At 37.2% G+C, this 18,139-nt stretch overlaps 2 protein-coding genes across 2 annotated transcripts in view; one reads left to right on the forward strand and one right to left on the reverse strand.

Annotated features, from left to right (window-relative positions):
- The window catches only part of LOC108970337 (choline O-acetyltransferase), a 75,234-nt gene that overhangs the window by 46,298 nt on the left and 10,797 nt on the right, over positions 1 to 18,139 (forward strand). The window contains exons 3-4 of the mRNA XM_018935663.1: positions 11,488 to 11,567; positions 13,839 to 14,030. Coding sequence (XP_018791208.1) covers positions 11,488 to 11,567; positions 13,839 to 14,030 — 272 coding nt within the window. The remainder of the gene's footprint in view (positions 1 to 11,487; positions 11,568 to 13,838; positions 14,031 to 18,139) is intronic.
- On the reverse strand, positions 14,928 to 15,822 carry LOC108970456 (peritrophin-55). The gene is made up of 2 exons (XM_018935854.1): positions 15,739 to 15,822; positions 14,928 to 15,618 (listed from the first exon to the last, which is right to left on the reverse strand). The coding sequence occupies exons 1-2, from the start codon at positions 15,746 to 15,748 to the stop codon at positions 15,041 to 15,043; spliced, it is 588 nt and encodes a 195-aa protein (XP_018791399.1). The 5' UTR covers positions 15,749 to 15,822; the 3' UTR covers positions 14,928 to 15,040.

Below are 18,139 nucleotides of genomic sequence, written 5' to 3' on the forward strand. Positions count from 1 at the left end.
GACTTGAAAATACTTTTTCATCTACTGTAGCTGTAACATGAACATGGCCAAACGTGATGAAAGATTTAAATAGCGGTAATCGATTCGCCATTTCTCCAAATTATGAAAAAACATGTATAACATATATAAAAACATGTAAAAACCCCATTGATTGATTCGATGTGTGGGAAGTGGCGCCGTTTTGTGAAAACCAAATGTCGCCGAGATCATGAGCTTCAATTTCAGGCATCAAATAGTAGGTAGGTTCTCTCCGACATCATTTCTGAAGAAATATTCACCGATGATTCCAGCGGCCAACAAACCACGCCAAACCTTTTTTTCGGGATGAAATGTTAGTTCTTGAATCATTGAGCTAAAAATGAGTCTTAGCGCTGACCAAAATTTGACTCGAAAATAACGGATCTTTGAAACTTTGCAAGAACCCATAGAGCGAAATGATTCACTTGAAAAGGTCGACCCTTTTCAGTTCTTGTACACCTGTAAAACGCACCAGCTCGTTTCATACGTCCGTCCGAGTTGAGCAAAGTGCGGGGAACACATTCTTTACAAACGTGAAATTTCGTAATAAATTTGAACGATTTGTAAGTGTTGTTCAGGCTTAAACCTGAACAAAAATAATATGAAAGCTTGACACGACTCTCGCGTTATCTGTCGAAAAAATCTATTTGGATAGTCCCTTATATTGGAGAAGTGCCACCATTTTCATAACTTAGAATTATTTATTAAACTTGATGAACCTAGATAACTTTTCAGAATATAAAAACCCTAAAAGAAATTTAGCTATCAAATTTATAAAAATAAGGTTGCTATTTCTAACAACAACAATAAAAAAACCAGGAAAAACGTTAACTTCGGTTGCACCGAAGCTAAATACCGTTCACAGGTGCATTTCTGTTAGTAACTATGTGTTCAGTTTGTATGGAAACTATATGCTATAGTAATCGGTTCTGAACAATTTTTTGGCGATTATATAATTACCTTAAGCAGGAATCCAAATTTCGCGAAGATAACACGTCAAATGCGAAAGTTTTCCACACAAGAAGTTGATTCCGATTGTTCAGTTTGTATGGCAGCTATATGTTATAGTGATCCGAAATCGGCAGTTCCGACAAATGAGCAGCTTCTTGAAGAGGAAATGACGTTTGCAACATTTCAAAACGATATCCTAAAAACTGACGGACAAACAGACAGCTTAACATATTAACTCATACGACTCAGCCTGACATATTAATCATTTTTATTAGGTTGTCAAAAAAGTCTTGCGGTAATTTTATTGAATTTTCAATTGCTCTTGGCCGATGCTACGGCTGCTACTATGCCAGTCTTTTTCGACCAATTCAGCGATTTTATCGCAACTTTCGACGACAGGCCTGCCGGGGCGTGGGGCATCTTCGACCACCTCTACACCAGAACGAAAACGTTGAAACCATCGTTGTGCGGTGAAAATGGAAACTGCATCGGGTCCATAAACTGCACTAATTTTATTGGCGGCTTGAGATGCATTTTGGCGTTTATAGTAGTAGTACTGTAAAATATGCCGTATTTTCTCTTTATTTTGCTCCGTGTTTGCGACGCTGTAACTCACGAACGACTTAAAAGTAACGACAATCAATCAAACACGTGTTAGCGCGTGAAATGAGCTTTCCAAAGTGGTATTGCATGACCCGATGTGACAAATAAAACTATATACTATATATACTCTATACGGACCCCGACGCTTCCTTCTGGGCGTTACAAACTTCTTGGCAAACTTAATATACCCTGTTCAGGGTATAAAAACAGTAACATTGCACTCCTGGGGGTACATGAAATAAAATTTCTGTACTTAAAATAATAAAATACGTTCGCATTTGCTATAATTTGTGCAAAATGAACTCCGGAACCACCACAGGTGTACAGTTTACAGATGCATACATACATACATACATGTATGTACATATGTATAAAGTTAAGTCTATTCACATGCCGAAAATGATGATGAATTGTGCTGAGCAAGTCCAGCAAACACAAACTGCATCCTTTGTGAAAGATCAAAAATGAAATAAGTAGCGGAAATTGGAAAAATCAACATTACAAATTAATACGCATACAATGGTAAAAAAAAAGCAACAACGAAAACAAACAAAGATAAATATTGCAATAGCAACATGGGGGAATTGTATAAGCGTGTAAAAACAACCCCGGTGTGCTGTTAACAGCACCGTCTACCCCAAAGAGACCGTAATATTAAAGTCCAATTCATATTTACACAACGTTTTGTGCTGTTGGTGTTATGTGGGGCGTGAATATAATGAATGTGGTAGAAGAGATTGTTACTGTGTTTCGCAGATGAGCTTATAATGTTGCAATAAATGTACATTGATGGCTATATATATAAATCGATTCTTTCTCGCAAAATTTCAACTGGTTAAGTAAACTGTAAATATCTATACATACCATATAATATCTATATATACATGTAAATCATAAAGTCAGAAGCTGTAGCTCAGAAATATATATCTATTGAACCAATAATTGCCAGCGAGAGCAAGACGAAATATCTAGGCATTCGCGACTTGTCTCCCACGTCAGTATTGATAGTCATAACTTCGAAGTCGTAGATAATGTCGTCTAACTTGGAGCCAACAACAAAGTCAGCTTCGAAACCCAAAACGCAGAATAAGGTGCTACTTTGGACTGAGTAGGCAGTTCCTCTCTCAATGAACAAAAACCAAACTCTTCAAGTTACTTATCAACCCCGGTATATGGTGCAGAGGCATGGTCTTTTGCACATTGGCAACGGCGAATACCACAACGGCGTCTGTCACATAGTTCAGCGAATTAAGTGACAGCAACTCCATTGGCTAGGTCATGTCGTCGGAATGGATGAAAACACTTCAGCTCTGACTGCTCGTGGTAGTACCCGACAGGAGAAGCAGAGGAGGAGTAGAGGTCTTGGTTGGAGAGACCAGGTAAAGAAGGACCTGTCTACGTGTCTTTTTCTTCCTTTGCTTCCCCTGCGGGTACTGCTGCGAGCAGCTCATCGTTCCATCCACTGCGCTATTCGCCGTTGCCAATGTGCAAAGGAACATAAATCTTCCGCATAACATTTCTCTTAAAAACTCGTAACGCCGACTTATCAGGTGCAGCTCGAATTATTTTCTTCAGGAGTAGATTGAAGAAGTCGTACCATTGGAAGTCGCTTTCTCTGAAACCTGGCTTGGTATCAAACGTCTCGGAGAGGTCCTTTTCGTGTCGACAATTTATTACTCTATGAAGTTGAAGATGGGGTTATGAACAATGATCATAAACATTTTAAAGCAATGAAAAATTATTGATGTTTTGAACCTGATCTAGAACATTTTCTTATTAGTTTAAATTTCGAAAACTGATTAGAAAATTTGTTACTATTCAGTTAATTTTTTTTTTTTAATTTAATAAGTACACCATTTCTAAAAAGTATTTTATCGCCTTTAGCTCTCCATTTTGTCGTCACCATCGCAAGTTATAACCCTTTTTGGCAATGAGGTTGGACATTAATATATACTAATGCATATGTAAATTTGGAATTTGCTACTCGACCTTAGGGTATTACAAAGTACATACACATATTACCAAAAATACAGAGTAGAAGAAAACGCCTGTGGAAAAGTGGAAATCATTGATTTGAATCACATCCGCTACGTTCACCAATTCCCAGAGCGCCTCTATTGTACATCTGCTTTTAGAATGCTGATGAATCGGCAACACTTTAAGGTCAGGTCAGCTCCCCCACAAACTACTGCTTTTTGGCAACTTGGCAGCCGTGTCTACTCTAAATACATATATACATCTCTCAATCAGTACGCTTAAGCTAGGCGTATACATATATATATATATATATGTATATTATTATATATATATATATACCTAGATATATATATATACATAGATATTGCCAAGGTGTACGTGCCTCATCAGCGCAAACCAACCCTTAGTGTAACTTCATCAGACGAGTTCTCCTCGCCTTCACTCTCCATTTGGATTACCAGGGCTAAAGTTTTTGGAAAAAAAAACGACTGATGAACATAAAATCATTTCCAACACGAACGTACGATATGTAATTTTCGTACCTTTGGCTATTTTCCCCCATTACTCACACAGCCCCAAGCGGAGTTGCTCCCCCTTAGACGAAATACATTTCAATACGCATTTCCAGGCTCACGCAAGGTTGCTGTGTTTACGTGTGTATTGGCATATTTTGAGGCTTGCCGCTGTCTGGTGATGCTAATGATAATTTTATATTTACGGTGTCTACTAGCCACAGTGTCGTGTGCAGCATTCCGAAAGAGGGAGCCAATATTAAAATTCGGAGTAGCAGTTTAAATGTGACACACAATTTAAAGATAAAATAAATTCAGATAAAATATATATAGTATATAGCATGATTTAATATCTTCTTCATTGCAATTTGTAAAAAACTCGTTAACTGATGACGAAGTTTATGTTCCCCCTTAATCCCTCTTACAACGACACTGCTCTACATGTGTTTATAGGTAGATGACTTTAATATCTGATGTGCTGTTGGCACATATGAAAATTAACATAACATTTTTGGTTTGATTACCTTCAACCGAATCAACGAACTACCACCCACCATCTCAAGCTCACATCGAACCACTGTTGCATAGAGTTTGTAACAAAATACACGGAGGGTGAAACGGCAGTTTTTCACGCTTTAAAATATAACCGTTTTGTTGATTCCGTTTTCTCTTTCTTCTTTTTGTATTAGTTACCTCAACAGAACGATGAGACATCAAAAATTTGACGTATCGCTAGGTTTTCGGTGTCACGTTTTAAAGTAACGACGGATTATTTCACCTTTAATTCGATATGAGAAAATTGTGTTTATCAACAAGTGCATCCTATTAAAGACGAAAATCATTTGGGCATAAAATATGACATTTAAATTCTACACACAGGATAGGAGGCACTTAAAGTTTTGTGATTCACGGCATATATTGCATAATAACACCATAATGATATGGACATGATAGCAACACGTAACGTCATAACCTAAACAAACTATCAAACTTTCAGTATAAACAAAGACTTAATTTTTTCTTTGCAAAAAATTAAGGGACAAAATTGTGATAATCTCTTATTCTATCATACACAAGAGAGGAAAACATTTTCAAATCGCAAAATTTATCAGTTAATTAAACAAAATTAATATTGAATTTGCGAAGTTAACTGTACCACCTCAGTTAGCGATTTTAATAGCTCTGATTTTCTCTCACAGTTTTTTAAATGCCTTACTTCATACTAGAAGAATTCACAGAACTACTGTTCCTATTATGAATGATTGATAAAAATAATTGTTTAGTGCACACAATTCCGTGAATTTCTTTTCGACCGCTTCGAAGATTTCAGTTTTCGAATATTTCTATAGTGTGATCCATTTCGAGGTTCCATACTTTTTTAAAGAAAATACAAAGAAACTTAAAATTTAATGGGTAATTTGTAATATGTAATAATGGACTATAGACTTTACATATTTCCGCAGGGAAAAAGTCAAACGGTCTGATATCATACGATCTTGGTGGCCAATCGAACGGTTCAAAAACTGAAATTAACTGTTTATCCAAGTGTTCTCTGAATAATCCATTCACGATCTCTGTGTACTCTCTCAGCTACTGCTGCTATATTTTCTTCACAGCGTGTTTGATGTGGTCTATTGTCCAAATATGAATGCTGGGTTTCAAGATGGGATGAATAGTACTTTCAGTAGGCCGATTAAGTTAGTTGAGCGGAGCGCACGAAACACATACTCAAGCATAGTCTGTCAAAAAAAGCAATTGAATAAGGCACCTCTACTTGGAACATCCATCAAAACAATAAGACGGGACACATTTTCATTTACTAAGGCAGAGAGAGAGAGATAGTGAGAGATCGAGTCAGAATGCATTTTTTTGCAATTCTGTAGTTAAAGTAGAAACAGGTAAATAACTGCTTTCAAATCAAGCAGTACCTATAAGAGTGGTTGTCTTTTTTTTATTAACCATGTATTTTTGAGTTGATTATCTGTCGGCTCGAACCACGCCTTTCAAGCCAACAAAGGTATGACTTTTGGAACTAAAAATTTTAACTATTTTTCTGAGGTTAAATATTGGGTTTGGCATGTTATATACCACATAAAGTTATTATGGATGTATAAATAAATAAAAATCCTGATTTTCAGGAGATGCTGAGTTTTGACACTACGCTAGAATTTATCGCGTGGACAATATTTTATTATACTGAACGAAATTACGAACTGTATTGATTTTTATATTACATTTCTCAACCGTCTGCTGATGTTATAGATGATCTTTAAATTCCGATTTCAAATGTATGGGTATATGAAATCAATCCATTTACTACACTGAGTGTTCGAAATCAACCCATTACTGTCAGGTGCATGTTTCATTCCTATAGGTTTCGTTTTTTTGTGTATTCAAATTACTATCAATACTCGTAAAAAATTTATACAGTCTCTGTATTTATTCGGCAAAACAGAATCTTAAGAAATCTCATTATCTTTTGCCGAAATGTCTAATATACTGCAAGCAATTACACGAAGTCATTTGCGTCGGCTTCAGCAGCGGCAACACAACCAAGTCAAAGTTAAAGGAACATTCTTCGTACGTCAGTTTGGAATTTCATTGACGGCTGCCAACAAGGAAACCCCAAATAGTAGTACAAAGCCAATTCAAAAAGAAATGCGGAACAAAAGCAACAACACAAATAAGAGATTTAGCAGCATACGCAACAATAATGCAGAAGCTTACCAAGTGTTGGCGCAGCCATTTATGGGACGGCAAAGCCAGCGCTCAACATTATTGTACGCCAAATCCGCAATGGATTTACGGCTCAATTCTTGTGTGCGTGCCGTGCGCTCCCGCTCCGCATTTGCCGCGCCCCTGTGTAGCTACGACGGAACAAAACCTCGTATAGGTAAGAAAATACGTTAACCGAATGAATGAAACAATGAAGGAAAGATTGAATGAATGTGTAGCCGAAACTCACGTTCAGCGGCAGCGGCAACGGAAAGCTGGACAACTTCAAAAAATGCGGCCAACAAAAGAATGGTACCGTACGCATTGACAATGGCATGACCCTAGTAGCACCCACAACCAAGTCAACAAGAACAGGCGGCAGCACCAGCACCAGCACCAGTCGAGCAATTGGCATCCCAGAGCAATGGGGTTGCTGCATGGCGAAGTGGTGGCGTGAACGTGAACTTGGCATGTGGCAGCAGCCCACCCGCCGAGCACTTTGACATATTTTGGGGTTCAGCCCCGATGAAGCGTGCTGGTGACTGCGGTTGCCGTTTACCAACTGCTCGTCGCTGGTACTGTTGCTGCTGCTGCTGCTGATGTTCACGGCGATGCCAATGTCGTCGCTGTTGCTGTTACTATTTGAAGCTGCTGGTCCTTTATTGGACTCGCATTTTGTGTATTTCTTGCATGGCAGGGATTTGTTTTGCCATTTAAATTCTTTTCCTTCATTTGCGCTGGTTCTTTATTGTTTGCTATGGTCTGTGGTAGCTGCAACGAACACAATGGGGCGAATCGGGGCGCGTATATTCATGGCTTTGACTCTTGTTAAATTAGAAGCAGTTAAAGCAAAGCAATATTTCTCGTCAGGATTACATTTTTATCGTTTAGTGTGACAGACGGCAGCCGTTGCTTGTCATTTAAATGGCGCAAAGTTGTTGGTGTGCGTGTGTATGTGTGACTGACAGGCGAGTCAGCAGATACAGCCAGCAAGCAAGCGTGATTTTTGCCGCTTAATCATGTTAGTCGGTTTATTCAAGCATTTTATTACATGTGTCGAACCGCCTGCCGTCTGCATCTTGCCGCCTAATGGGGTGATTGGGTATGGGATATAGCGATACATACCTGGCATAATTAGATTTTCTAGACGACCGTCTACATGCCTCAAAAATGTGTGTATATGTTAATATGTGTAGTTGCCTGAGTTATTGACACCTAATTACTTACTAAACCACTTTTCTTGGGGTTCTAACGAAATTTGCATTAAAGTTATTAAGTGGCCAAAATATTTTGCAGAGTCTATCCTAATTGGCAAAATCTTTTTAAGCAATAATATTATACAGCAAAAAAGCAGTTTCGTCTTCTGTGAGCAATGTTGGATAAAAACTATATAAATGACGTCGAGTAGATGTCGCAAAAGAGACGATTCTCTGGTTGTAAAAGCGGACTCGACGAAATATTTTCTATCATCAAACAAACAGTCATTGCATTCCCGACTTGGCTCCCACGTCACTATTGACAGTCATAAATTCTAAGTCGTGAAGATTTTCGTCTATTAACACAAACAACAATGTTTGCCTCAAAATCCAAACCAGAATATCTCTTTCCAAGAGGTGCTACTTCGGACTGAGAAGGCAATTTAGAAGTAAAGTCCTCTCTCCACGAACAAAGACCAAATTCTACAAGTCACTCATCACCCCCGTCCTGCTGAGTCGATGAAAACACTTCAGAGTATTCGACACAGTACCCACCAGGGACATCAAAGGAAGAGGAAGACCTCGACTCCGTTGTAAATACAAGGTGGAAACGGACCTGGCTACACTTGCAATCTCCAATGGCGCCAAACAGCGAAAAGGAAGAACAATTGGTGCGCTGTTGTAAACTCGGCTATAATCGCGTAAGCGTTGTCTGTTCCAATAAACAAGAAGAAGAAGAAGAGGTCTTATTGGCTGAAATAAAGCAGCCACAACTTATCCCATTTACATCTTCGCTGCTATACACGTCCCCTCTCCCACTCCATTGACCACTACAGTATTAATTACTTAATTTGAATTTACTACCCCACATACCACCTTACGCTTCTCTATGTAGTATACTATGAGTTGTTGCAGTTCCGGTCCCTGTTTTTGCCTTTCTTTATTGTTTTGTTGTTTAGATTGTTAATATTGTTAGTAATGTTGTTGTCAATGTTGTCTTATGGCGCATTACACGCACCCATCAACGTGCTGCCTGCCGGTAACTCCAAGCATTAATTTACTATCAAAACAGAGGCCAACACGGAACGAATCGGAACCGTGCCAAGGGGTGTGGTAAAACAGATCAGATAACGAGCGATCTAACGATGCCAATACGCTTCCATTGGATACAAGTGTGCGTTGCGGCAGTCGCTTGCCATTTGGCGGTTAGCAGTTGCCGGTCTATATCTGCAGCAATAGCAGAAGAACTAGTCACAAGTACAGGGTGGGGAGAAACATGAAGTATGGCGTGTGCTCAAATTGCCGCCACGTGACTCTATTGTGATAGCGATGCCCTCGTTGCCTTGGTTAGGTAGGTAAAAAAGGATAATAAATTGCATTTAATTTGACTTCATTGTGGTACCCCTTTAAAACTGATCAGGGTTCAGGCTAGCACTCGACGGAGAGACACAATTTCAGCAATAAAATTATTACAATAGGTAAATAATCATAATCTTAGATAAATACTATAATATATCTGTACACGGGCATATTATTTATGTCATTCGATTATATTTATTGTTAGTTATGCAAATGTTCGAATAAATTTTCAAGCGTTTTAAATTCCGCAGTGGTTCAAGTGATTTTGAAGCAGTGATGTATTTTTTTTTTTTTTTTTTGTTAGTCGGTATTCTTTATATACTTGTGACGCTTTGTTGTTATGATTGTCGCGAAACCCGTGAGGCGACAACTCAAAATTTTCTGACGAGCACAACCTATTCAGTTGTTGTTGTAGCGATCAAGCATGTCCAAAGAGCCCTCTTTACGGTACTCTTTTTTGAAAAGAATTCAGCTTTATCGGGGCCAGCCGAGCAAGGACGCGTTTCATACCCAAAATGTCCATAAAAACTATACGAATGAACTCGCGAGAGATGCCGAGCTCTCTTTTTATATTTTCGTCAGTTGAAGAGGTGGTCCAAAACGAGGCATGTCTTCAAATATAAAATTTAAGACAAATTCTTTGTTCGACAGCTTTATCTATTGTAAAAATCGCAACGCACTACTGAGTTGTACCGACTTAAGCAGCTGCTGTAAAGAAGCTTTTTGTAATATTATATCATTAACATATTTTTATTTACAGACACACCCTTACTTACATACATGTAGGGCTTTTACTCACGCTTGTATAATCCGTTTAATCAATAAGTAAACGAATAGTTTTAGATTTTACAAAGTTTTAATTACGAGTAAAAGTTATTTAAAAATGATTTACACTTTAGATTAAAAAGTTCACGTCTTTTCGTCGAGCGTCTTGCTAACTTCGCGGCTACTTCAAAACTCTTCGGCTTTCTTGTCATSGTTGATGTAGATTTTGTTTCGTATAAAAAGAAGTTTTGTAGTAAAATGGTTGAAATGTGGATTGCATTTAAGGGTTACCAGCTACGTCGGGGTTACCTCAATCCCACATACATGGTAGTCAGATTCGCTTCAAAAACTCACTTGAAGCAAACACTAAAGTCACCGTTCTGGTTGTCATAATCAGTGTTGATTTAAGATTTTTAGTAAGATGTCAAAATGACGTCTAAAGTCAGACACCCTGTTGTGAAGTTATGGCACACAGCTTTGAAATTTTACAACTTTGCCACTGACAACAGGATATAATTTAGACATGAACCAAACATTTTATAACACATATCAGAGAACGTATATTTCTCTGCACATATATTTTTAAAACATATTATTAAAGCAAGACAAATTCAATAAAAACATGAAAACCCGTTAACTTCGGCTGCACCGAAGCTAATATACCCTTCACAGGTGCATTTCTCTTAGTAATTATGTGTTCAGTTTGTATGGAAACTATAAGCTCCAAATCCTAATCCGTTCTGAACAATTTTTTGGAGATTATATAATTACCTTAAGCAGTAATCCAAATTTTGTGAAGATAACACGTCAAACGCGAAAGTTTTCCACACAAGAACTTTATTCCTCCTATACCGAACTTCGTAAAGATACATTGTCAAATGTGAAAGTTTTCCATACCAGAACTTGATTCCGATTGTTCAGTTTGTACGGCAGCTATATGTTAAAGTAATCCGATATCGGCAGTTCCGACAAATGCGCAGCTTCTTGAAGAGAAAATGACGTTTGCAACATTTTAAAACGATATCTTAAAAACTGACTACTTCGTATATATACAGACGGACATGGCTAAATCGACTCAGCTTAACATACTGATCATTCATATATATATACTTTATAGGGTCTTCGACGCTGTTGCAAATATCTTGGTAAACTTAACCTTGTTCAGAGTATAAAATGGATACAAATACGTATCTACCTAGTTTTGCAGGCCTTACAAATACGATGGTACGAGTACCCTAAAAAGATGTTCAATTATAAAGAAAACATAGATTTCGAGTCCAATTTTCAAAACTTACTCCACATTACTTCGTTATTTCTCTATATTAATACTTTATTATTATTATCTATAAATGATAATTAAATTGCCTGTTTTCTTATCTTTCTGCTTTCAGGATGGCGCGATTCGCTTCTCTCAATACCGAAAAAATGGCTTTCCACTGCAGAATCGGTCGACGAATTTGGCTTTCCCTGCGTAAGTGTAACAGTTATATTTTTGTTTGTTGGTGATAATTTTATTTCATTAGTTTTGTCATATATTATCTTTAATTTGTATACCTTGAACAGGGCTCTTAATATTGCGACTAAGTTTTTTACACCCACAAGACCGCACACTATAAAATTTGAGACATCGAGCTGTAATTTTGGAATATTTTTTTTTATTTTACACGAAATTCGGCACGAATTGTTGTCTAAGGCAACACTACAACTTCGAAACATAATGCTCGAATCGGACATCTATGGCATATAGCCGCAAACAAGCTTCATCATTCATAATGATTTTTTTCATTGAGTTAAAAAATGCATAAGAAATAAAAAATTTTCACAAAAATAATCAAACTTCACCGTTAATATCTTTTAAACGGTTGGGTTTACGAAAAAATCGTAAAGACCTTTTTTGTAGAGCATTCAAATTCCTACAAAATTTAACGAACAAGATATTTTTTCAAGTATGTGGTTGGAAGCGAGAAATAAATCTTTCTATATGATAATAGGAAAAAAATAAAAAATTGTAAGTAGGAGGACCTTCCCGTTACAATTAAGAACTCATTCTTGGAGAGGCTTCCTTAGAGGTGTCTAGCAACCTATTTTTCGGAGTACCAAATGAAAAAAAATATATATATTTTTTTAATCACCCTAATATATATACAGTTGAACTTCCATAAGTTGCAGTTCTTTATAAGTCGAATTCTTGAGTTGGCAATAGACGTCTCTCTAATCCGAAGTTTTTTTGTGAATTATGGTGATTCGGGTTAGGGAAATGGGGGAAATTCCCCCCTGAGTAGCTAAATGACTTATATATTATAAAAATTTTACTTCTCTGAAAAAATATGAAGTAACAAGAAAAGCACAGTATTCATCGGATACGCGCGCTAATTTGAATTTATAATTGGGATTCCTATGTTATATTTTTCCTCTAACTTTTTCACTCAGCGTGATTCTTCAGAAAGAATCGATCGGTCTGGAAAATACATCAAATATGACAGAATGCTTCTTGTAACATTCCGAAATTGAAGACAAAAATCTGAGGAACATTTTCGATACATTTAATCAGCTAGGAAAAAAATGGAGGCAGCACTGAAAGTTGAAGAAAAACCAAGAATTTGCGGCCGACGTACTTTGAAAGCCAAAGTAATGAAAAATCTTATTGACTGCTTGATAGATAGATTCAAAGGCATTTTGGATAAACAACGTCATACGCCATTTGAAGCTCAAAGATGAACTTGATCACTGGTAGTGCCATTGGGAGCAGAAGCAAACGTGAAAAGATAACAAGTTACCGACTCGAAAGATTCTAAAAGCTTGGCACACATCGTTTTGTTTTGTGAAATTTTTTTATTCAATACACGAACATTGTAATAAATTTTGTACCCGCACGTCTGCGATTTACCGATATGAAATTTTTCCTCCATTATATTAAACTGTATAAAGACTACTATATTTAATCCCCCAAAAGCTGTTCTAAATTTGAAATCTTATAACACCTGTCAAATATGTATGTATACTTCACCGAAAAATATTGTACACAATTGTAATTACACGAAAAAAAAACATTTTTTATCTTTAATGCCTACATACTGTAATTAAAAATGATGATTTCATTAAATTCAATTTCGAAAATCGAATGTGAGTATTTAAATTTTTGAAACCAACTGCTAAAACGAATAAATTACTCAATAAAAATAGGTTTGGTAACAGACGCAGAAACAAAGTTGGATTTGGTGTGTTTTGTAAATACTGATTCCGATTTGTACACAAAGTAGCACATGTATCCCCCTAATGTATACAAAACGCCTTATGCTATTGATGTGGTCCTAAACAAATACGCTACAACATGTCACAAAACCCAAATATGTACCTTCAACCCCAGCGCTTAAGAAATGAACCAGTAGTCCTGTTTGACATAATTAGTAAAGCAAATAATGAAGAAATGAACGATTCCTCTTGACAACCCAACAATCTTCCCACTTTTATCTCTTTTTTATCTTTCTTGTATCAATTTATAAGGGATGTGGGTAGATATAGACAAATAAAGACAAATTTCAGATCCATTTTAATTCCAGATACCCAGAGTCCTACAACTCAGTTGAAAGCTCTATTGCAAAGTCAAATAAAGTTATAGGAGTCTCATTAACAAAGATTCTTCATCTCGCTAATCTCTGTTACCTTATATATATATTTTTTTTATTCATATAGTATTTACATATCTAAAGCTGAAATTTTTGTTGAATCTTTTCAATTATAGACACTACCAAAAGTACCAGTCCCACCGTTGGAGGAGACCATGGCTAATTACATACTTGCCATAGAAGCCTTCACGACACCGGCAAAACTCGAATGTACGAAGCTGTTGATTAAAAAATTTATGGGTCCAGATGGTATTGGTCAAAAATGTCATCAATATTTAATGGACAAGCGTGAAGCTGAGGATAACTGGGTGAGCTCATACTATATGATATGCTAAGTTGGAATATCCTTAATTAGCGAAAATTATTTTGGACTCAACCAACTTTGGTTATTGCGACATATAAATTTTTTCCTGGATATTTAGAGATTTTTAGGAAAACTTAATCTATTTACGCCGTCGCTACAAATTATAACAAACTCACACTTTTTTGTTCACAAACCGGTTGTGAGAAATTTCTTATATAGTATATCAAAACGTTCTGAGTAGCAAAACAACTTAATATTCAGCGACTTGTCTGTCAGTTGATCCATCGAATCGTACAAGCGATAGGTTGGGATACTTCGGCATCCTGCTTAAATTGGACATTCTGAGGTGTTCAGTATTGCATGCATATCAAATCACAAGTAAAGGGTGTTCCAATTCGAAGTTCCGTGGTAATTGAACAATGAGAGAGAACTAAAATAACATGACAACTTGACACGACACACGCGTGATCTATCAAAAAAGAGCTTATAAAAAAGTACCTTTTCTTGAATCACTGGTTATATAATTTCATTTCCATCCTTCCAAATGGTTTTATACCGCAGCGGTCAACATATAAGATACTTTGAAAGAATTATGTGAGCAAAGCTTTTTTATTTGTCACGAAGTTTGTAACACTCAGTGGAAAATGCCGGAGACCCTATAAAGTACACTATATACTTGTACTCGTATAACTGATCAGTTTGACGAGTTGAGTCCATTTAACCATCTGAAATTTGACAAGCACCCTTTTTTCTCCAAGAACTACCAGAGTTGTCATCCAAACTGGTCGACAAAATCGAGTCCTTTTATGGAAGACTTGTTTTTATTAGCTATTATCGTTGTTACGATTTTTTAGTTGCAAACCTTTTGATAATGAAATAGTAGATAATTAAGCAATTTTTTTATACTGGTACAGCATTTATTACTTTCTTTCTGAAATACATAAACAGGATTCTTTGCAATGGACAAGATTTATAAATTTTTTTTTTATATTGAATTGTAAACATTTTTGGTCCTTATGCACCTGGTGGAGTTAAATCAATCACCGGTGGTGTTGCTGCTTGTGTTGGAGGTGTGGGTACATTCGGCGCCGAAGTTACTGGAGATGGTGGTCCGGGGTATGCAGTGTTGGTCGGAGCACTTGTTGGGCTTACAGTCGGAGGGGTTATCACTGTAGGTGCCATAGTATTAGTACTAGCAGTTGCCGCTGTGTTGGTACTTGGATAGTGCGGTGTTGGATAGCCAGTTGTTATGGTTGGTGTTGGGCTATTATTACTACCAGAACCAATTGGAACGCAATTGGGAGTATCTTGTGTTTTGAGATTTTCGCATATAGGAGGCGGAATATACTCGCTGCATTGGTTGCATTGTTGGTATACGTAAGTGAAATAATCACCACTTGGACATGGTGTCAACACTGGATTTCCCACGCCAAAGCAGGTATAGTAAGTGCTTTGATTCGCATAATTGGGCCATTTAATGTAAATGTCATTTATATCACAAGCCGGCTTCAACTCCGTAGTGAAGGTCCTAAGCATAGGGCATTGTGCAGTTACGCTTTGGGCCGCTAATATGACGCAAAGAACTCCAATTACTGAAAATATATTAAAAGTGCAAATATATGAAATATCATATAAGTATGTAACTCAATATAAAATAAAAATTTAAAGAAAATATGGAATCCGGAAAATGTTCTCAACTCAACTCAACTCACCTGTCTTCATGTTGTCGTAGTTGTGCTGTACGCTTTGTTGGAAACACTGACTTCTGTTACCCGTTCAATCCGTTTATATGCGAATTCATTCCGTATAACAATCATGCGACAGACAAGCAATTTAATCAGCTTGTTAAGTCTTGTTAATACCAAAGCTTGTAATTGAGCGGCAATTGACATTTCCCATGCAGAAACTGATTTTAACATTTCTTTATTAAAACTAATCTTTCCCAAATTCACGGTAAGTACTATACATATGTATGTATGTTTGCGTTGCTCCTTATCACTTGGCATGAGTACGAATTTTGTAATTATTCTGCTTATCGGATGTTGAAGTAATATTAACATGTATGAGAAATTCGTAAAATTCGTAAGATGGTGTTTTAGCAAGCAATAGCTTCCAACAAATATCCGGAAGCAATGAAGGAAGATTGATAAGATTAATATTATATATATTCGTGTTTTAAAGTTTTCCATAAACAAAACTATATATATGTAATTAAGAAAAATGGAGAGTTCGGTTTCAATGCCGAAAAAAATATGTAACACTTATATAATCCAATACCAAGCTTCAAATTGTCTATTACTGCAAGGATAAAGTACAAATTATAGTTATCCCTTTCGAGCAAATGTCGGAACCACACATTAAACACTTTAAAGCTCAAGTAGGAGGTTTAATTTTGCACAAAAAATCTATAATTATCTATAATTATCAATGAAGACTAGAGGAAGATATACTGGTATAAATTAGCAACGCAAAATAAAAAACACTATTTGTTTAACCCTAGACTTCTCTGTCTTTTTGTTTTTCAATAACATTTTTTGACATACGATGGTAGGAGCATTTTGGTACAGGCAAGGTATTCGATATCTAGTAAATTTCCCAATCGATGACGATAGAGTAGACATTCCATTTCCCGTGAAGAAGTTCGAATAGCAATTTCAGGTTTTGTCTGGAAAGCAATAGGACTGAGTCCATTTATAACAATTTATTCAACCAATGGTTACAATTCTTTAAAAACTTTCAAAATAGTCTCCTTCTGCATCGATGCAGCGCTGCCAGAGCGATTTCCAAGTATTGAAGGCGTCCCGAAAGGCATTCTCTGGAATAGCCTTGAGATCCGAGGTGCATGCTGGTGGGATCTCCTATATCGTCTCAAAATGCTTGCCCTTCATCTGCCTTTTCAGACTAACAAAAACATAAAAGTCCCAGGGGCACATCAGGGTTGAAGGGTGGCTGCCGGCCTTCGTTAGGTTCAGCTATTCACAAGAAAGGCGGTGTGAGGCATTGCCTTGGTGCAACTTTCAATCGGCTGCGAAGTCTTGTCGAGCCCTTCGTTTAAGTCTCTTGAGGACTTCCATATAAAACTTGGTGTTGACCGTTTGTCCAGGAGGAACAAATTCATGGTGAACGATGCTTTGAGGTAAAAAAAAAAAACAATGATAATCGTTTTCGCTTTAAATTTGGTCATTCTTCCTTTTTTTGGGCAAGGGCGTGTGCCGCTCGGAAGATTGTCTCTTTTGTAGCGCCACTTCTTGCTAAAGCAACATCTGGGTAAGCCTGCATGATCATATCAAATGTCTCTGTCGCAGAATTACCGAGCTATTCAAATACGGCGGTGAAGAACTAATAAGGAGTATGCATCAGGTTCTTTATAAAACTGGAGCTTAAATGTGTTCGGACCAATCCACAAAAAGCGAGAACCCACAATCTGCGCCAACTACGTTGGGATAAGCCTACTCAACATCGCATATTAGTTTATATTGACCATAGTGTGTGAAAGACTGAAGATCGCCGTCAACACACTGATTAGACCTTATAAGTGTGGCTTTAGACCTGCAAAATCTACTATCGACCAGATTTTCACCATGCTTCAAATCTTGGAAAAGACCCTTGAAAGGTACATCGACACACACCATCTCTTAGTTGACTTTAAAGCCGCCTTCGACAGCACGAAAAAAAACTGCCTCTTGGAGAAAATAATTTTGAGCTGCAGAACTAAATAGAGAAGATATCATGTTCTATAACAGTGTACAGTTGCTGGCGTACGCCAATGATATTGATATCATTGGCCTCAACACACGCGCCGTTAGTTCTGCTTTCTCCAGACTAGAATCAGAAGCGAAGACAATGGGTCTGGTAATGAAGGAGGGCAAGAATAAGAATAACTCTTGCCAAGAGGTACCACTTCGGACTGAGTGGCAGTTGAGAAGTAAAGTTCTCTTTCGACGAACAAAGACCAAACTCTACAAGTCACTCTTCATCCTCCTCCTGCTATATGGTGCAGAGACATGGACGATAGCAACATCGGATGAGTTGACATTACGAGTTTTCGAGAGAAAGGTTGCGCGGAACCATTGGGCTCTCCAATTGTCACCAAGCAGCGAAAAGGAAGAATGA

The sequence above is a fragment of the Bactrocera latifrons genome, unplaced genomic scaffold (genome assembly GCF_001853355.1).
Source record: "Bactrocera latifrons isolate USDA-ARS-PBARC rearing strain unplaced genomic scaffold, ASM185335v1 scaffold_3, whole genome shotgun sequence".
Lineage (NCBI taxonomy): Eukaryota > Metazoa > Arthropoda > Insecta > Diptera > Tephritidae > Bactrocera > Bactrocera latifrons.